Source organism: Apodemus sylvaticus, chromosome 22 (assembly GCF_947179515.1).
Source record: "Apodemus sylvaticus chromosome 22, mApoSyl1.1, whole genome shotgun sequence".
Lineage (NCBI taxonomy): Eukaryota > Metazoa > Chordata > Mammalia > Rodentia > Muridae > Apodemus > Apodemus sylvaticus.
The window spans coordinates 58,864,319-58,880,470 of NC_067493.1; the positions used below are offsets into that span (position 1 = coordinate 58,864,319).

General features: G+C 43.7%; 1 protein-coding gene across 3 annotated transcripts in view; it reads right to left on the bottom strand.

Moving 5' to 3' along the window:
- The window catches only part of Pole (DNA polymerase epsilon, catalytic subunit), a 53,933-nt gene extending 37,814 nt beyond the window's left edge, over window positions 1-16,119 (bottom strand). For 2 of the 3 annotated variants that reach the window (XM_052167514.1, XM_052167513.1), the window contains exons 1-19: window positions 15,998-16,119; window positions 13,112-13,253; window positions 12,605-12,685; window positions 12,232-12,276; window positions 12,005-12,097; window positions 11,593-11,747; window positions 8,959-9,100; window positions 8,546-8,626; window positions 7,855-7,962; window positions 7,304-7,414; window positions 6,985-7,070; window positions 6,660-6,779; window positions 5,743-5,875; window positions 5,264-5,377; window positions 4,791-5,003; window positions 4,377-4,484; window positions 3,873-4,001; window positions 3,691-3,793; window positions 3,461-3,607 (exon numbers count right to left, since the gene is read on the bottom strand). In XM_052167514.1, coding sequence (XP_052023474.1) covers window positions 3,461-3,607; window positions 3,691-3,793; window positions 3,873-4,001; window positions 4,377-4,484; window positions 4,791-5,003; window positions 5,264-5,377; window positions 5,743-5,875; window positions 6,660-6,779; window positions 6,985-7,070; window positions 7,304-7,414; window positions 7,855-7,962; window positions 8,546-8,626; window positions 8,959-9,100; window positions 11,593-11,747; window positions 12,005-12,097; window positions 12,232-12,276; window positions 12,605-12,685; window positions 13,112-13,253; window positions 15,998-16,059 — 2,173 coding nt within the window. In that variant the 5' untranslated portion in view covers window positions 16,060-16,119. The remainder of the gene's footprint in view (window positions 1-3,460; window positions 3,608-3,690; window positions 3,794-3,872; window positions 4,002-4,376; window positions 4,485-4,790; window positions 5,004-5,263; window positions 5,378-5,742; window positions 5,876-6,659; window positions 6,780-6,984; window positions 7,071-7,303; window positions 7,415-7,854; window positions 7,963-8,545; window positions 8,627-8,958; window positions 9,101-11,592; window positions 11,748-12,004; window positions 12,098-12,231; window positions 12,277-12,604; window positions 12,686-13,111; window positions 13,254-15,997) is intronic. The other variant, XM_052167515.1, reaches the window with a different exon arrangement.
- Between the last annotated feature and the right edge of the window lie 33 nt (window positions 16,120-16,152).

Below are 16,152 nucleotides of genomic sequence, written 5' to 3' on the forward strand. Positions count from 1 at the left end.
ATGGGGACAAGTGAGGAGCAATTCAGAGGCAAATAGAAGAGCTAGTTTGCTCCTTCAGCTATGTTTCCTTGCCTTAGAAATAAAAAGTCTATAAAAAGATTTAGTACAGTTTGCTGATACAGGAAGACAAAAAAAGGAGAAAAAACAAACAAACAAAAAATGACAGAAAAAAAAAGCTACAGAGGATCCTGGCTATAATAGTTAGAAAAAACAAAAAAGAGAGACAGAAAAGGACCAGTGTGCATACTATAAGGAAAGAGGCCACTGAGCCAGAGTGTGCCCTAAGAGATAGAAGCCGGGAGCAGAAATTCCCAGGTCTTGAGAAAAGTGCACCCAAATGATAAACCCAGGTGTTAGCCCTGGGTGAAGACAATGACTAGGGGAGATGGGGTTTTCTGACCACCTTCCCCAACCCAAAAAAACTGTGAGAATAAAAGAAAAACCCACTCAGTTCTTGGTGGACACACGGGTTCAACACTAGGTCTTTCAAGCCAATGGCGCTGTTTCCAAGAAAAGATCTTGGGTCCAAGAAGCCACTGGCACCAAAATGTATTCATGGACTACCTGAAGAACAGTGGACCTAGGGATGGGATGGGTAGCCCATTCATTTAGGGTCACCCCAGACTGTTCCTACTTTCTGTTGGAGTAAGACATACTCTCCAAAATGAGGGGGGGGGGCAGATATGCTTCCTGCCCAATGGGCTACAACTAACTGGCCCAAAAAGAGAGACTGACCCCTGCTGAAAGTCGCTACAGACAGGAGCAGTTTTCTCCATGATGGACAGAGATAAGCAGGTGCTGCTATGGTGGACGACACAAATGTCATCTGGGTAGAAGAATCTTTACCCCCTAACATGTCAACGCAGAAAGTGGAGTTCGTTGCCCTCACCAAGACCTTGAAACTTGGAACCAGCAAGAAAATCAACAGCCATATGGATAACAGGTATGCCTTTGCCACAGCCCACGTTCACAGGGATATATGCCAAGAGGACTGCTCACATCAGAGGAAGCCAACAGGAAGTCTTGGACTTCTTAGATGTCCCAATGAAGCCAGCCACTGTGAATATTCACTGCCCAGGATGTCCAAAGGGAAAAGACTAAATGGACAATAACCAGGCAGAGCAAATGGCTCCAAAAATAGATATACATACTGGTTATGGGTCTGTAAGAGACAGCCACTGAGAAATAGAACAAAATTAAGGAGAGCCTCACTTAAAAAAGACTGAGATTGCTAATTACCCTACCAACTATTGCCAAGAGAGGGTGCACACAAGAAGAGAGAACTATACTCCCCAGAAAGTAAGCCAAAGACTCACTAGGCCAAATGCACACATGGACTCATTTAGGGGATTAAAAACCTTGTCCTGGCAGTTAAGAGACCAAATATATATATTTATGACTCAGGTTTTAGGCTAGAAAGATAATAAAACAATATAAGATATGCCAGCAAGTAAATACTTATGCAATAAAGAGTAAACAGGACAAAAGACCTAAAAGAGAACAGCTGCCAAGGTTAAAAGAAATTTTCCCGAGTTTCAGAGTGCCCAAGGTAATTAGATCAGATAATGGTTCTGTTTTTGTTTCTAAGGTAAGTCAGACATTGACAGAGATATTGGGGACTAATTAGAAACATTATTAGACGTACTGTCCCCAGGGCTCAAGACAGGTTGAGAAAATAAACAAAATCCTATTTGAGACCTTAACTAAATTGACCTTGGAGACTGGCTCAGGCTAGGTGGTGCCTCTCCCCTAGTTTCTGAACAGCCCCTACCATTTTAACCTGATCCTCCTAGAGATCTTCTTTGATACCCCAACTCCTTTGGTGTCCATTGGGCCCTCCCAGGAGGTGTCCCACACTACGTAATTTGCCTTAAATGCTCCAGGCATGCCAGAGACTCTTCACTGCTTCCAGATAGGTGACTGGATCTGTATAAGAAGGCTTCAGGAACAGTTGCTGAAACCCTGATGAAAAAACCCTCACTAAATTGACCACAGAGACTGGTGTTAATAGCTCTCCTACCCTTTGTGCTCTTCAGGCTTTTGTTCTCTAGGCTCAAGGCGCTCGAGTGGATGAGGCAGCGAGTATGGAAGCAGCTCTGGGAGGCCTACTCAGGAGGAGACTTGGAAGTCCCACACCATTTCCAAGTTTGAGATTGGGTCTACGTTAGACCCCACTGTGCAAAATACCTTGAGACTTGGTAAAAAGGCCCTTATCTTGTACTCTTGACCACCCTGCTTTCTGCTTTGATAAGACCCTTTATAATTTTACTCCCTTTGCATACAATTAGAACCAATGTAATTAACCTGTTAATAGTTTTTATTAAAAAATATATAAGTGCTGTGCAGATTCTTATGCTATGCCAACAATATCAGCGATTAAGACAGGACAATCCAAAATATATAGAGTCAGAGATTTAATTCTATAGTTCTAAGATTAGAACTCCTAACAAAAAAAGAAGAGGGGAAATGAAGGGAGTTGGGACTTTTCAGAATCCATAGTTGAGGCAGCAAGCAGACTAGAGCGGGGGCAAGCTGGACAAGCGTGAAGCAAGGTTGTGGTTGAGCCATTCCACAAACAGACCGGCCATAAAAGATAAGGGGCATGCCGGGGAAAACTCCTATGGGTCAGACACTATCTGGATTGGAGTCTCCTGTCTCCTGTCCTTGGATGCAGTTTAAAATGACCTTCCTGCTAACAAAAATAAACCGCCCTCCTACATTGCTGATGGCCCGATCTGCACGTATGCCAAAAAAACCCACCCTGCGCGCCAGAATCCCCCGCCAATGTTTGAATCAGCAAATCACGTGTAACCGTGCCAAACCCCCCTGACAACCCCCCTGACTTTTCCTATATAAACCCCTAACTTTTGAGCCTCGGGGTCAACTCCTCTGTCTCCTGTCAGATACGTGTTGGTCCAGAGCTCTGATAATAAACTACCTCATGCGTTTGCATCAAGTCGGTCTCTGGTGTTTCCTTGGGTGTACACTATCCTGAGAATGGAGTGGGGGTCTCCCCAAAAGGAGGTCCTATAGTTCGAGGACAGCCTGGTCTACAGAGTGAGTTCCAGGACAGTCAGGGCTATACAGAGAAACCCTGTCTCAAAAGAAACCAAATAAAAAAATTAAAAAAAAAAAACAAACAAACAACAACAGAGTGTTGGAACTGATAGCTGAGACCTTCCAGATAACAAAAGAGAAAGCTGGGACACAGGGATGCTAAGGTAAAGTAAAGGAATGGAAAACCCAGAACAGTCCAGAAGGACTAAATACTTGATACTAAGACCGTGACAAAAGGCTACTTCCGGAGCTTTGTAAAGAGAAATAAAGAAAGGAACCCCCCCCCCCCCCCAGAAAGAACATGATTTAAATCTAAAATCCTACTGCCCTGGAATTGCAATGTGTCCATCCCACTGATCAAAGGAGCCACTGTTTTCCAAGCTGTGGCTTGCCAGGGGCTCACCTGCCAGCCTCCGCTTCTCGTATTTAGCCTGTTCTTCACGGGACAGCTCGTGAAAGGCTCGTGCTGGCCCCTCTGGAAACAAAGAGGGGAACTTCTCCGACTCTAGCTGATGCTGGATTCGATGGTATTCACTGCGACTGGCTGGCACTGGAAAGAAGTAATGAGATAAGTTCCAAGATCCGAGTCTTGGTCTGTCTTGACCTGCTGAGCACCCTTAGGGCCTGACTCACTGAATTCTCCCCTCCATTGCCAGGCCATCTTCCTCTGACAACTTGCTCCAGGCTTATTGAAGTCACAGGCAGCACAGGTGGCCTCATCCACTATGGCAGAAGGCTATAAAAGGAGGAGATGGTCAGAAATCAACTTGGGTCTGCAAAGAGGGATGACTATGGTATGAGAAGGGAGGTCTTACCTGCAGGCGGTTGGTAAGGATTATGTTAGGATACATGGCCCCCACATCTAGATGGTAGATTAGAGGACATTCAATTCTGTTAGGAACATCTTTTAGGGAGGTAAGCTTGGTCTTAATCTGCTCACACACCTACAGAGAAGGAAAAACAAAGGGACGTTGTGCCAACATAAGAACTAGGTGCACTGGGGTGGGGGTGCACCCCTTTAATCCTAGCACTAGGGAGGCAGAGGCACGTGGATCTCTGAGTTCAAGGCCAGCCTGGTCTAGGTCCAGAGTGAGTGCTAGAATAGGCAGGGCTAAACAGAGAAATCATGTCTTGAAAAAAACAGAAAGCAAAAAGAAGAATCAAAACCCAAAAGAATGAGGTACAATAATGATAATGAAGATAGAATGACAAGTCTAAAGGAAGTAAGATGAAAATCATATCAAGAGCCTGAGATACTTTAGCTATGTAAGAAAGAACAAAGCCAAATACAGGCCAATCCCTGCTTCCTAAATGGCTACCTCTTGAAAGTTGGTGGCTTGTTCCACAGGCACCTTCTCTTCTTCTTCAATGGCGTGGCGCATAGTCTTCTCAACTCGTTGCAACAGGAAATCAAAGGCTGCAGGATTCTAGTATAAGACACCAAAGGGCACAAGTCAGACAGAGCTTTCAATTTCCTTTGTAACACTTGGCAGGAGGCTCCAGAGAATGCTCTGCAAGTATACTGTGTCTTAGAAAGCACCAAATGGAAGCTCATCTTATATAATGATGGGGATGGGGGTAGTACTTCGCCCATGAAATTATCACTGACAGAAGTGGGCCATGGGAGAAATGAAGATAAGAATCTTCATCTTATCTTCATGGCTTCTTGGGTTTTGCAACAGCACAAGTATGGGAAGAAGCAGAATCCCAGAAGACCTAGGAAGGAGATATACCATCTTAAACCGGCAGGGGATATCACTTCGGAAGACACCAGACTCTAGTGCCTCCACATGGCCCCCAACGTAGGTCTCAGCATCTAGCACGTGGCCATCATCTGTCAGCTTGTTGAACTCCTGTTCTTGCTTATTGGGGAAGATAATGTTGGCATGGAAAGCTTGCACCATCAGCAAGGCTTCACACAATGTTCCAGAGCCCTTTCGAAGCACCTGCAGGGAAGATGTAGCATGTAGCCTATCCCAAATCTATGTCAAAAGCCTTGACTCCTAGGCAAAGTCCACCACCACCAAAAAGTCATCTATCCTTGAAAGTAACATGGAAGGAAAATTGTGCTGCCAGTAACAGAAGCCTCTGCTTCCTGTGGTTATTCTCACATTGGTGCCCCAGACTCTAGGAAGATACCAGTGATGCTACCCATAAGAGTTCACTGTCTCCAGAACCATCCCACCTTGAGCATCAGTGCACTAACCTCATCAGGTTCCATGGGAATAATGGTGCACAGGGCGAATATGAAGGGATGGACGTATTTCATGTACAGGTAGTAAGTAGCAACAGCATCTGACACTGAGTAAGTGGCCAGAGTCTAGGGAGAACATCAGAGAGCAAGACCATTAAAAACCAAGGGTCAGCTAGGCAGTGGTGGTACATGCCTTTAATCCCAGCACTTGGGAGGCAGAGAGGCAGATGGATTTCTGAGTTCGAGGTCAGCCTGGGCAATACAGAGAAACCCTGTCTCAAAAAACAAAACAAAATAAAACAAACAAACAAAAAAACAAGGGTCCAAGGAAATTTATGAAATACAGAGAGTAAAGTTAAGGAAAGAGGCAAGGCTGAGCGGGAGTGCACTAGGAAGGAAAATCTAGTACCCACATCTCAGGTAACCTAGCCTCTCCAGTCAGAATGTCTAAGACTTCAGGGATACACAGGAGAGGGAACGGGCTTACGTGCCTGGGGCTGTTCAGTGGCCATACGACACATGTCCTCAGGGTCCAGCTCTACAGGGTCATAGCCAAGTTTGGCCTTGGCAGCTGCCTTGAGATTATGACTGCCCACAGGAAGGTAACTGTCCCTCTTCACCCATCTGGAAAAAGGACAGATTCTAGAGATGATGGTAACACAAAGGCTGGCAAAAGCAGACATAACACCAAAATATAGGTTTTGGAGACATTCAAGGAACCAATGCCACTTGAACCACTTGACCCTCAGGTGTACTCACTCGTGTGGGTGCAAGTTACCTTGGTGGGGTTTTTTTCCCCAGAGCTGAGGACCAAACCCAGGTCTTGTACTTGCTAGGCAAGCATTCTACCTACCACTGAGCTAAATCCCCAGCTCCTAGGTATACTAAAAAAGTATATGTAAGTATCAGGGGATCCTTACCCTTGCCTTACCCTCCACTTTCAGCAGAGAACTCAGCCTCTTGCTATGGAGAAATAAAAAGGAAACACAGCCAAGAACCCCTAGGTCTCTCTGAGTCTCTTAAACCTTATTGCATAAACTACCTGTCCATCTTTCCTCTTCTTACATTGTCCTTTCAGTATGAGCTCTCTCAACAGCACCCCCTTCAGAAGATGTTCTCTAGGGCTCAGAATTTGGCTCAGTGGATAAAGCTGACTTCTTCTATGCAAGTATCAGAATCTTGCTTTATGTTTCTTTCTAGTCAAGTTTTTCCACCTTACAGGCTATTGTTTAACATTCTTGCTCACCAAATGGAAGAATAGCAACAAGCAGACAGCAAATCTCTGTGACCCAAAGCTGTTTCTTGGAGGCCAATCATAATAGGTGTGTCAATAGTCTGTAAAAGTAGCCTTTCTATATGACAGATGGGATCATAGTCATGAGCTGCCTACTGTGTGGTGTATACATACCTGAGGCAGTCCATGTGGATACACTGTGGTGCCTTATATTCCCCCTGGCTATCCTTCTGGAAGCCTATCTCCTGGTACATGCTTAGGCCATGAACTGCTGCCCTAGCCTCCACAAATGGCCTAACAACAAAAGACAGGCAACAGGGATAAATAAACTGTCAGTTCTTCCTTTGATCCTCCTTGTGTGTAGGCAGACTGCTCCCAGGAGACACAGGTCACATGCACTTCTCTGTGAAAGTGAGAAAACCACTGACACCAGCAGGCAGAGCTGTTCCTCTCCCACCCTTCCCTGATACAATTATCCACAACAGGAAGCTAGACTCACCAGTCAAAAAAATCCCCATTGTAGGTGACCATAATGGTAGGTTTGGTCTCCTGGATATGCTCAAACCATCTCTGGATCAGATGGACCTGAGCTCAACAAACCACAGAAGTCAGTGGAACCCTCCCTCTGCTTCCAGCCCCTTGCTAGTACTTCCCAAACGTAGAAGCAGCAGCCTCATGTCAGCCCAGATGCTGAGGACCTACTCTAGCTTTGGCCATGGGAGAGGAGGCTGAGAAACAAGCACCTCAGCCCAAGAATCAGTTTGCACCTAGCCACCCTACACCAAACACCAGGCCGTTTCTATAGGAAGTTTCTTTACCTCATCAGGTTCATTGAAGACACAAAAAGGCCCTTCATATTCTGGCTTGGGGGTGAACTCAAAATCTTCAATATCTTCTGAAACAATCTCCCTGTTAGTGATGAGGTAGCCCTGGTAAAGTTCATGAGCAAATAATGCAAGTCAGCCACAGAAAAGCTAAGACAAAGACTCCTAGCCTACCCACAAGCTTCTCAAGAAAATAATCTCAAAGAGCTCCACAAAAATGTAAAGGTGATCTGCCTATAATCCTAGCACTCAGAAGGCTGAGGCAGGAGAACCACCAAGCTGAGCCACAGAGCGAGACCCTGCCTCAAAAACAATAGGAAAACCCCACAAAGGCATTTTTTGCTTGTTTGTTTGTTTGTTTTTTTGAGACAGGGTTTCTCTGTATGGCCCTGGCTGTCCTGGATCTCACTCTGTAGACTAGGCTGGCCTCGAACTCAGAAATCCGCCTGCCTCTGCCTCTCAGAGTGCTGAGATTACAGGTGTACACCACCACTGCCCAGCTCCACAAAGGCATTTTAAGTTTTCCAAAAAGAGATTCTGTTCACCTGGCCATCAATCATATAGGAAATCATCATAATCTGATCTGTCTCAGCATCAGGGAACTTGAGAGGCAGTTTGGTTGTCTCGATGTCAAATGCCAAAACCACAGGGTCCTAAAAGGACAAAATATACCATGAATTCAGGTCTGGTACATCCTCTGGACACTCACATTCAGCCCTAGGTTCAATTACCAGCACCACAAACAAAATAACCACACATATCTCAAAACAATAACAAAACCCCACTGTGGGCTTTTTGGGGTATGAAAATGAAAACATTCAAGGAATGAAGCTACTGGTCAGATCACCTCAGTACCAAAGCTCCTTAGCACACACTGTCTCGCACTTGAATGTTAGGATAGCACTAGCAAGTGACTGTGGGCAGGACAACATTTTCATCTTGAAAACAAGAAAACTGAAGACAAAGATTTTCCTAAGGACTGAAAGGGATGCCTGAACTAGATTCTTTTACTTACAAATCTACTTCTCATCAGTCATTTGGCTATCAACTACATAAACGAAAGCTTAAGGGTTCAAATCCAGCTTAATTTAAATACTAATGTTTGAGACTAACACACAAGTGCAAAAATATGTTTTTAGATTAGAGACTGGTGAAAACCAAAGTACTCCCTAATTATTTTCAGAAACTATTTAAAGGAGAAATAGATTTTAAGACTGGAGAAATGTAAAAACTTACAGGTCGTTCAACAAGATCATCTCGTCGGACAATTTCCACAGGAAAAGCATTTCCTCGAAATCTAACATTGTACCAGTGGGCCTGAAGAATAATGAAGCACACATTAACACACACTAACTAAAGAGTTCTCCATCCAGACATGTCTATCTCTCTAACAAAGATGTTTTAATTACATTTACTTAGTGTGTGTGTGTGTGTATGCATTCTGTAAATCAGTGAACAAATTGTGGGAGTTGGTTCTTTTTCCACTCTGCAGGTTCTGGGGATCAAACTCAGGTCATTAGACTTGCCAGCCTTAATCCACCAACTCATCTTGCTGGGTTGAGCAAAATTGATTTTTGTGTAGATGCATCCATGGCTCCCGTTGGATTTTAGGAACTTAACTCAGCAGCAGCTAACCACCTTCCTCTTACCACATGGATTCTGAGGTCAATGGAGAGGCGAATGTGGTAGGGAACATCATACTCCCGCATGTCCACTATGTTGTCCAATTGGTCAGCAATCTTCTTAGAGGTTTCTTCCTCATCAGTAATTACACTACCTCCTTGCAGAATACTGGTAAATAAGCACAGAAAGCCACAAACTCAATTATGCTCTGCAGGGAACTGGGGGAGTGAAGACTAGAGTCCAAACTGAGCAAACACAAAGGCAGCCGAGGAGCCTGGAAGGAGCAGGGTAATCTCTCAAGAAATGGCCTTGGATCACCTCCCAACATGAGTAGCAGGTCACAGAGAAAAGAGAATTAAGGTATACTGGAGATGAGTACATTTTATATAAGTTAGACTTTGTAGCTGGGGCAGTGGTGGCACACGCCTTTAATCCAAGCACTTGGGAGGCAGAGGCGGGCGGATTTCTGAGTTCGAGGCTAGCCTGATATACAGAGTGAGTTCCAGGACAGCCAGGGCTACACAGAGAAACCCTGTCTTGAAAAACCAAAAAATTAAAAAAAAAAAAAAAAAAAGTTAGACTTTGCAAATAGTCAGGAGGGCCCAGTGTGGCTATTCCCAATGCGTCCTCTCTACTAGCAGGTTGCTCTATGTAAGGGTGAAAGAGTAGAGTTAGTACCACAGAGACTATGGAGAGCTGCAGTTAACAAATGTGGCCTGCCTTTGCAGAACATCCCTTTATTAAAATAAGAATGACAGTAACTAGAATGTCCTACAGGAGTGACATATTAATGAGATTTCATAAAGCACTGAGCCTAACATACAGTGAAGTGACTAGGTAATGTCAACTACTTTTATAAACTTCTTATATTCAAGTAGAAAACCTTTCACTGGAATAGCCACTCAATATCCTAATAATTGGGAAGCAAAGGCAGGACAACTGGTTTAAATATAAGGCCAGCCTGGTCTACATAATGTGTTAGAAGCTAACCTATAGTGTGAGACCCTGACTCTAACCAACCAATGAACCACTGAACCAAGGAGCCAACCAATTAAAGAAGAAAAGGGACAGAGGGAAAAGCTCAGAGGCTCTAGGTTTAACCCTCAGTGTGTGTTTGTCTCTGTCTCTCTCTGTCTCTCTCTGTCTCTGTCTCTCTCTCTCTCTCTCTCTCTCTCTCATACACACACACACACACACTTTCAATGAAAATAAAACAATATACTCTACCACTCTAAGTTTAAAATTAAATGGCTTTGTAAAAGAAATGAGGGCTGGGAGATGACTCGGCAGTTGAGAGCACCTGCTGCTTTTGCAGGAGACCTGAGTTTGATTCCCAGCACCCATATGGCAACTCATAACCATCTGTAACTAGTTCTGAGGACCTAATACCTTCTGTGGGGCCAAGCATGCATACATACATACACACATATACACAGGCAGACTGAGTAAGTCCTAAGTCTCAAATTGATTTTGATGTATTTTTTCAGTGTGTGTGTATGCATGCTACAATGCACATGTGGAACATGAGAGGCCAACATTGGGTGTTGGTTCTTGCCTTGCTTCTTATTGAGATAAGGTCTCTTTGTGAATTTCTAGGAATTCTCTTGTCTCTGCCTCTGATCTCACCATAGAAAGACTGGGATTACATACACATTAGCTTTATGTGGGTTCTTGAAATTCAAAACCTGCCCCCATCCCTGCTTTCTTTTTGAAACAGGGTCTCTCTACATAGCTCCGCTGGCTTCAAATTCAGAGATTCATCTGCCTGTCTCCCGAGTGCTGGGATCAAAGGCATGTGCTACTACACCTAGTTCTAAATTTAATTCTTTATCAAAGGACTGTGATCAGTGTTTCTGGTATCATGTAAATTTAATTACCCAAGACTTGTTCTGTTCTTTTTTTTTTTTTTTTTTTTTTTTTTGGTTTTTCGAGACAGGGTTTTTCTGTATAGCTCCACCTGTCCTGGAACTCACTCTGTAGACCAGGCTGGCCTCGAACTTAGAAATCCGCCTGCCTCTGCCTCCCAAGTGCTGGGACTAAAGGCGTGTGCCACTACCAGCTGGCAACTTGTTCTGTTCCTAACTTGCTTTTCTGTTATTAATATGCCTAAATATTTAATAGTACTTGGTGTTCTGCACTTAAATTTCTTTGTACACTCCAGGTTCTGAAGATATCAATAAAACAAAACACTTGATAACATTTGTAGACTATGTTATTTTTTTTTTTTTTTTTTTTTTGGATTTGCTTTTTTCAAGACAGGGTTTCTCTGTATAGTCCTGGCTGTCCTAGAACTCACTCTGTAGACCAGGCTGGCCTCGAACTCAGAAATCCGCCTGCCTCTGCCTCCCAGAGTGCTGGGATTACAGGCGTGCACCACCACAGCCCGGCTGTAGACTATGTTAAAGTGGTGGAAGGAGCACTCTAAAATAGTCTCATTGTTATAGCAACACAATTTTAGAGCCACAAGCCTCTCTCCTATGTAAGAGGAGCTCAAGCACAAAACAGAACCCAATCTTAGGAAGCCAGCATTTATTTAACAGGAAGATACCTAAAATGTTTACACATGTCAAACATCAGGGGAGTCTCTCTGAAGAGTCCCTGCCTGTAGTAGTTTGTTTGTTTGCAGTAACTGGCACTTTGCTCTTGAGAAGGAAAGTTACCTGGAGAGCATTGTTGTATACTCATCACTAGCATGGTCCTGCTCTCGGTTTTTCTTCACAGCGGGAGAGATCTCCTTTCTCACTTTGACAAGGTCTTCCACAGTGTGGAAGGACAGTTTGATGTAACTCCGCTTCAAGCCCACCAGGTGATTTGGCTATAAAGTAAAAGGGCAAGCTGATAGGTTAATGTGAAACAGGAGGGTAAAGACTGCTAGGTAAACATGTACAAGTCAAAGCACCTAGCTTTCTTTTGCATGTGGTACCTGCAATAGTACTAAAGTTCCTTAAAGATAGCTTTGGGAGCAACTACCATCCCTCATCCTCCAGGCTGTCCCACAACCCAGTAAATGACCTGAACTTCTACCTCATCCAATACTGTCTCATCTGCTCTGGGAAGTCTGGGGATACTTACCAAGTCCAGATCTTCTTTGGGCACATTCTCTAACTTTGCAATTTTACCCTGAAACTTCTTGGATAGAAAAGATGAAACTTCTCGATCACAACCCTAAATTAAGATCAGAATTAACGTATTTTCCATTAGTACGATCTAGCTCCTTATTTACCCATATCAGTTCTGAAATCCGCCCAGTAGAACAAGGAACAGATCATTTGACCAGTTACTACCAAGCACAGACTTACCTTTCTAGCTGCAATGTAGAAATATGGCTTATAGGGCAAGGCCACCTATAAAAACCACCAAAAGGGTGTGAGAAAAAAGAAAAAATGGAGAGAAAGGGAAAAAAGATTTCAGAGTGGCAACTGACAAGCAACCTGGATACAAGGCACCTTAGATCCTGATAGCTTTTTTCTTTTAAGATCTATTTACTTACTTTTATTTTACATGTATGGGTGTTTTGCTTACATGTATGTCTATATACCAAGTACATGTCTGGTGCCCATAGACAAGGGCATTGAGTTTCCTGGAACTGGAGTTACAGAACAAATACACTCTTATTTTAGATAACTTTCTTGTCACAGATAGGTTTTAGTTCTTTGGAGTTCAAGGGCTTACCTTAAATCTGCTTCCATCATCTTGAATGAAGTAATAATCTACTGCACTGACTAAGCGTTTGTCTTCATCTAAAATCTCAGTCTGTAAGAGAACCATTGTAGTTAACCTCTATAAAGCCTAAGAGCTCGTTCTTGACTACTTTTTTGAGAAACTGAGTACTCTAAAGATGAAATCCTCACACCTAGCTCTTTACTTTGCCCCTATACACACACCACCAACCTCCTTTGCAAGAACTGAATTATAACGAATGGTTCCTTGGTGGGGATTCTTCCAAATTTTCTTTAATAATTATTGAAAGCTTTCTGCTGGGAGCTAACAGATTATTACTATGGTAGCCACTTTGTGGCCTCCATGTTAAACAAGAAAGGAAAAGCATCTCTAATGACCACATCTCTCAAGACATGCCTTCCTCTCTATCGCTCATCCATTAGATAAGGCTGATTTTTACAGGGATAGGTGCAGCCATCCCCTATAAGCAAGGAGGATGAGCAGTGTTCAAATACATACAGGATGCATGTTGATAAGCCAGCCAGTCCTTTCTCCAGGCTCGTTCAGCCTTTCAAAACCAAACCGTAAGTCCATCTTATCTGTCCATTGGCTCCGTTCCAGACGCTTGAGTGCTGAGACTGAGGAAGAGGGACCATCATCCCTGAGTAAAAGAGAACCAGGCTTCACCATTCAGACCCCTACTGGCCTCCAACTCACAGTAATCCACCTGCCTATTTCCCAAGGGGTTAAAGGCATGTGCCACCACAATTGATGTCTATGTATTTCTGAAATGCCATAGCATATACGTTCCTGAAGAAACATCAAGACTGGTAGAAGGCTCAATGAAACAAACAGCATTTCTAGGAAAAAACAGAACAAAGGCAACCCCCGTCTCAACCTGTTGATTTCACCAGAACACTAACGAAACCACAGTCAGACCAGGGTGCTGCTGCTTCTTGAGATACTAAAACTGCACAGATCCCAAAATGACACCGCTGAGTTTTATGCCCAGAGAAATGAAGACTTATTTCCCAAGCAGTGGGTTTAAAGTCATGAACAACCATGCCCAGCTCTACTTGCTTCTTTCTGAGACAGTCTGAGGCTGGCCTTGAATTCACGACCTTCTTGCCTTTGCCTCCAAAGTGGTGGAGCTACAGGTGTGCACTACTGCATCCTGCTTGGATTTATTTCTAATTAAAATCACAAACTGTTTGACTTTGCTAGAGAAAAATAGCTTTAGTCTGTACCCAGATCTTTTTCAAAACCAGGGCTGAATGAAGTGCTATTTTTGAGGTCTTACTATTTTTGGAGCACAAAACTCTCTGGCCTTTAAATACTATTCCAGTGAGTAAGCTGGTAAAATAGACTAGAAAACTGTTTACCCAGACACCATCTCCTCCTAATATGGGTTCCTCTAAGCTGTCTGTCTACTTTACTTTTTACTCAGCCATAGTACAAAAATCTAAAAGATAAATGTACCAAAGACAACTGCTTTCAGATTACCTCAGACAGTGTCAAGGTGCTCTGAGCCTACATTCTCAGTTCATTTTCATGATAGCACATATGAAGAGGACCATCCCTTCCCTCACTCAATGAATACGGAGGCAGTTATACATAAAGCTCATTCTTGACCACTACCTACAGCTTCAAGGAAACATGTTTACCTCAGAGGACTGATTCAACAATTAAAGCACACAGGGTGTATAGCATAAGCATAAGCTAAAAGCTATTGCTTGTCCCCACATTTAAGAGTACATAGGCAGCACAAATTGGGTTATTTAAAAAAAAAAAAGTCTCTACTTTGGAAAAGGGTATATCTGGGAAGAATTGAGAGGAGTAGAATATGTGTGTGAATATAACCAAATTCTTAAAAATGAATAAAAGGTTTCTAAAAGCTTCTATTTATTTATTGCTTGCAACAGCTTTCCATCTGCTCAAGTACATGGCAAAGTTGAATAACTAAAGGGATGTCCTTACTTGATAATATGTCCTAGTGATAGAGTATGTGAGGTTCTGTATTCCACTTCTAGCTACATATACACATGTAATATATAAAGTATATATTATATATCTAACATACCATGCCACATATAATATGTAATAATACATCTCTCATCCCTAAATTGAAGTCTACCATGAACATAACAGTATGTGTACTGCCCACTTCATGTGGCTTTTCATGGCATTATGGACATGAAGAACTCAGCACAGTAACTATCATTACTGTTGAGGGTTAGACTGAAGCTCAGATGTATAAAAAGGAACATAGCTCTTTTTCTAAATCAGGAATGAGTTTGGTGGAGCAAGTAATAGTCTCGGACCAGAGCTTTGATGGAGCTGTGGATCCAGATTCTGAGAAATGAACTCTTCCCATCCTAAGGGCTATGGTTATCCATCCCAAGGCTGCTATGTGCTCTGTTTATGAGACTCTGTCCCATCCACCCTTCATAGAGGCCCAAAACCTCTATATAAGACACTGTAGTTAGGGGCTTGAAGAGATGGCTCAGTGTTAAGACCACTGGCTGCTCTTGCAGGCGGACCCAGGTTTGATGCCCAGCACTTACACGGTGGTTCACAATCATCTGTAATTAAAGTTCCAGGAGATCTGATGCCCTTTTCTGGTCTCCACTGGCACCAGGTACACAGGTGGTACTGTGTCTTTGCATCCAAATACTCATGCACATTAAAAAAAGAACTTTTTCTGTACTTCCTAATAAATGTGTGTGAGCCACCCGTCTGTGTGACACCTCCTGATCTTGAATGTTCTTATCTTCTCGAGCTCCTCATCCCCTGGCTACCACTCTCTCAGGAACCTGTCGCTGAAGAACGACTTACTGGTCCAGGTCCATCACCATTGCTGCTATGCAGGTGTACAGCAAACCCAGAGCTTCACATATAATAGGAAAACACTATCACTATTCAGTTCTTAAAGGGTTTCCATTCAATTAGTGCTCACATCCTGATACATAGTCTTATGGCAGTGTCACCAATCTCATATCCACATCAGTTTCGTTTGTCACCATACTCTAGTATCTCTTGCGGATGCATGAGAGTTTCGGCTTTTGGTGGTGCAGGCACCCACGAGTAACTGATACTTCTTTAACCCCAATAAATTGGTTTAATTAGCCGAGATGGTCTAGACAGAATCTTTCTTTAGTTTTCCTGCTCCCTTCTTGTTTGAAGAGAATATCTATTCTCCCCCTAGTAAAGTCACACAACAGGCACAAATATGTCTAGAGAAGCAGCCAGGGCCACGGAGTGAGTTAGCGTCTCAATAAAATTACAGAAACAGCACTGGGTGAAGACGGAGCCCGCCCTGTCCACCGCGCCGCGCGCCGGCCTCGGCGCTCCCCCGGACACGGCGTCCCCCAAGCTTGCTCTTCGCAGCAGAACACCGACTCTCACCGGCTGCCTTCACTGTCCGCGCCCAGCTCCGGGTGCCTCCGTCCACTGTTCCTCAGGACCATCGCAGCGATCGGAGTTCCCTCAGGTTCTGGAGAGAATTTGGCGCGCTCTCACGTGCTCTCGCGAGACGACAGCTCCGGCCAAAGAGTAGGCGT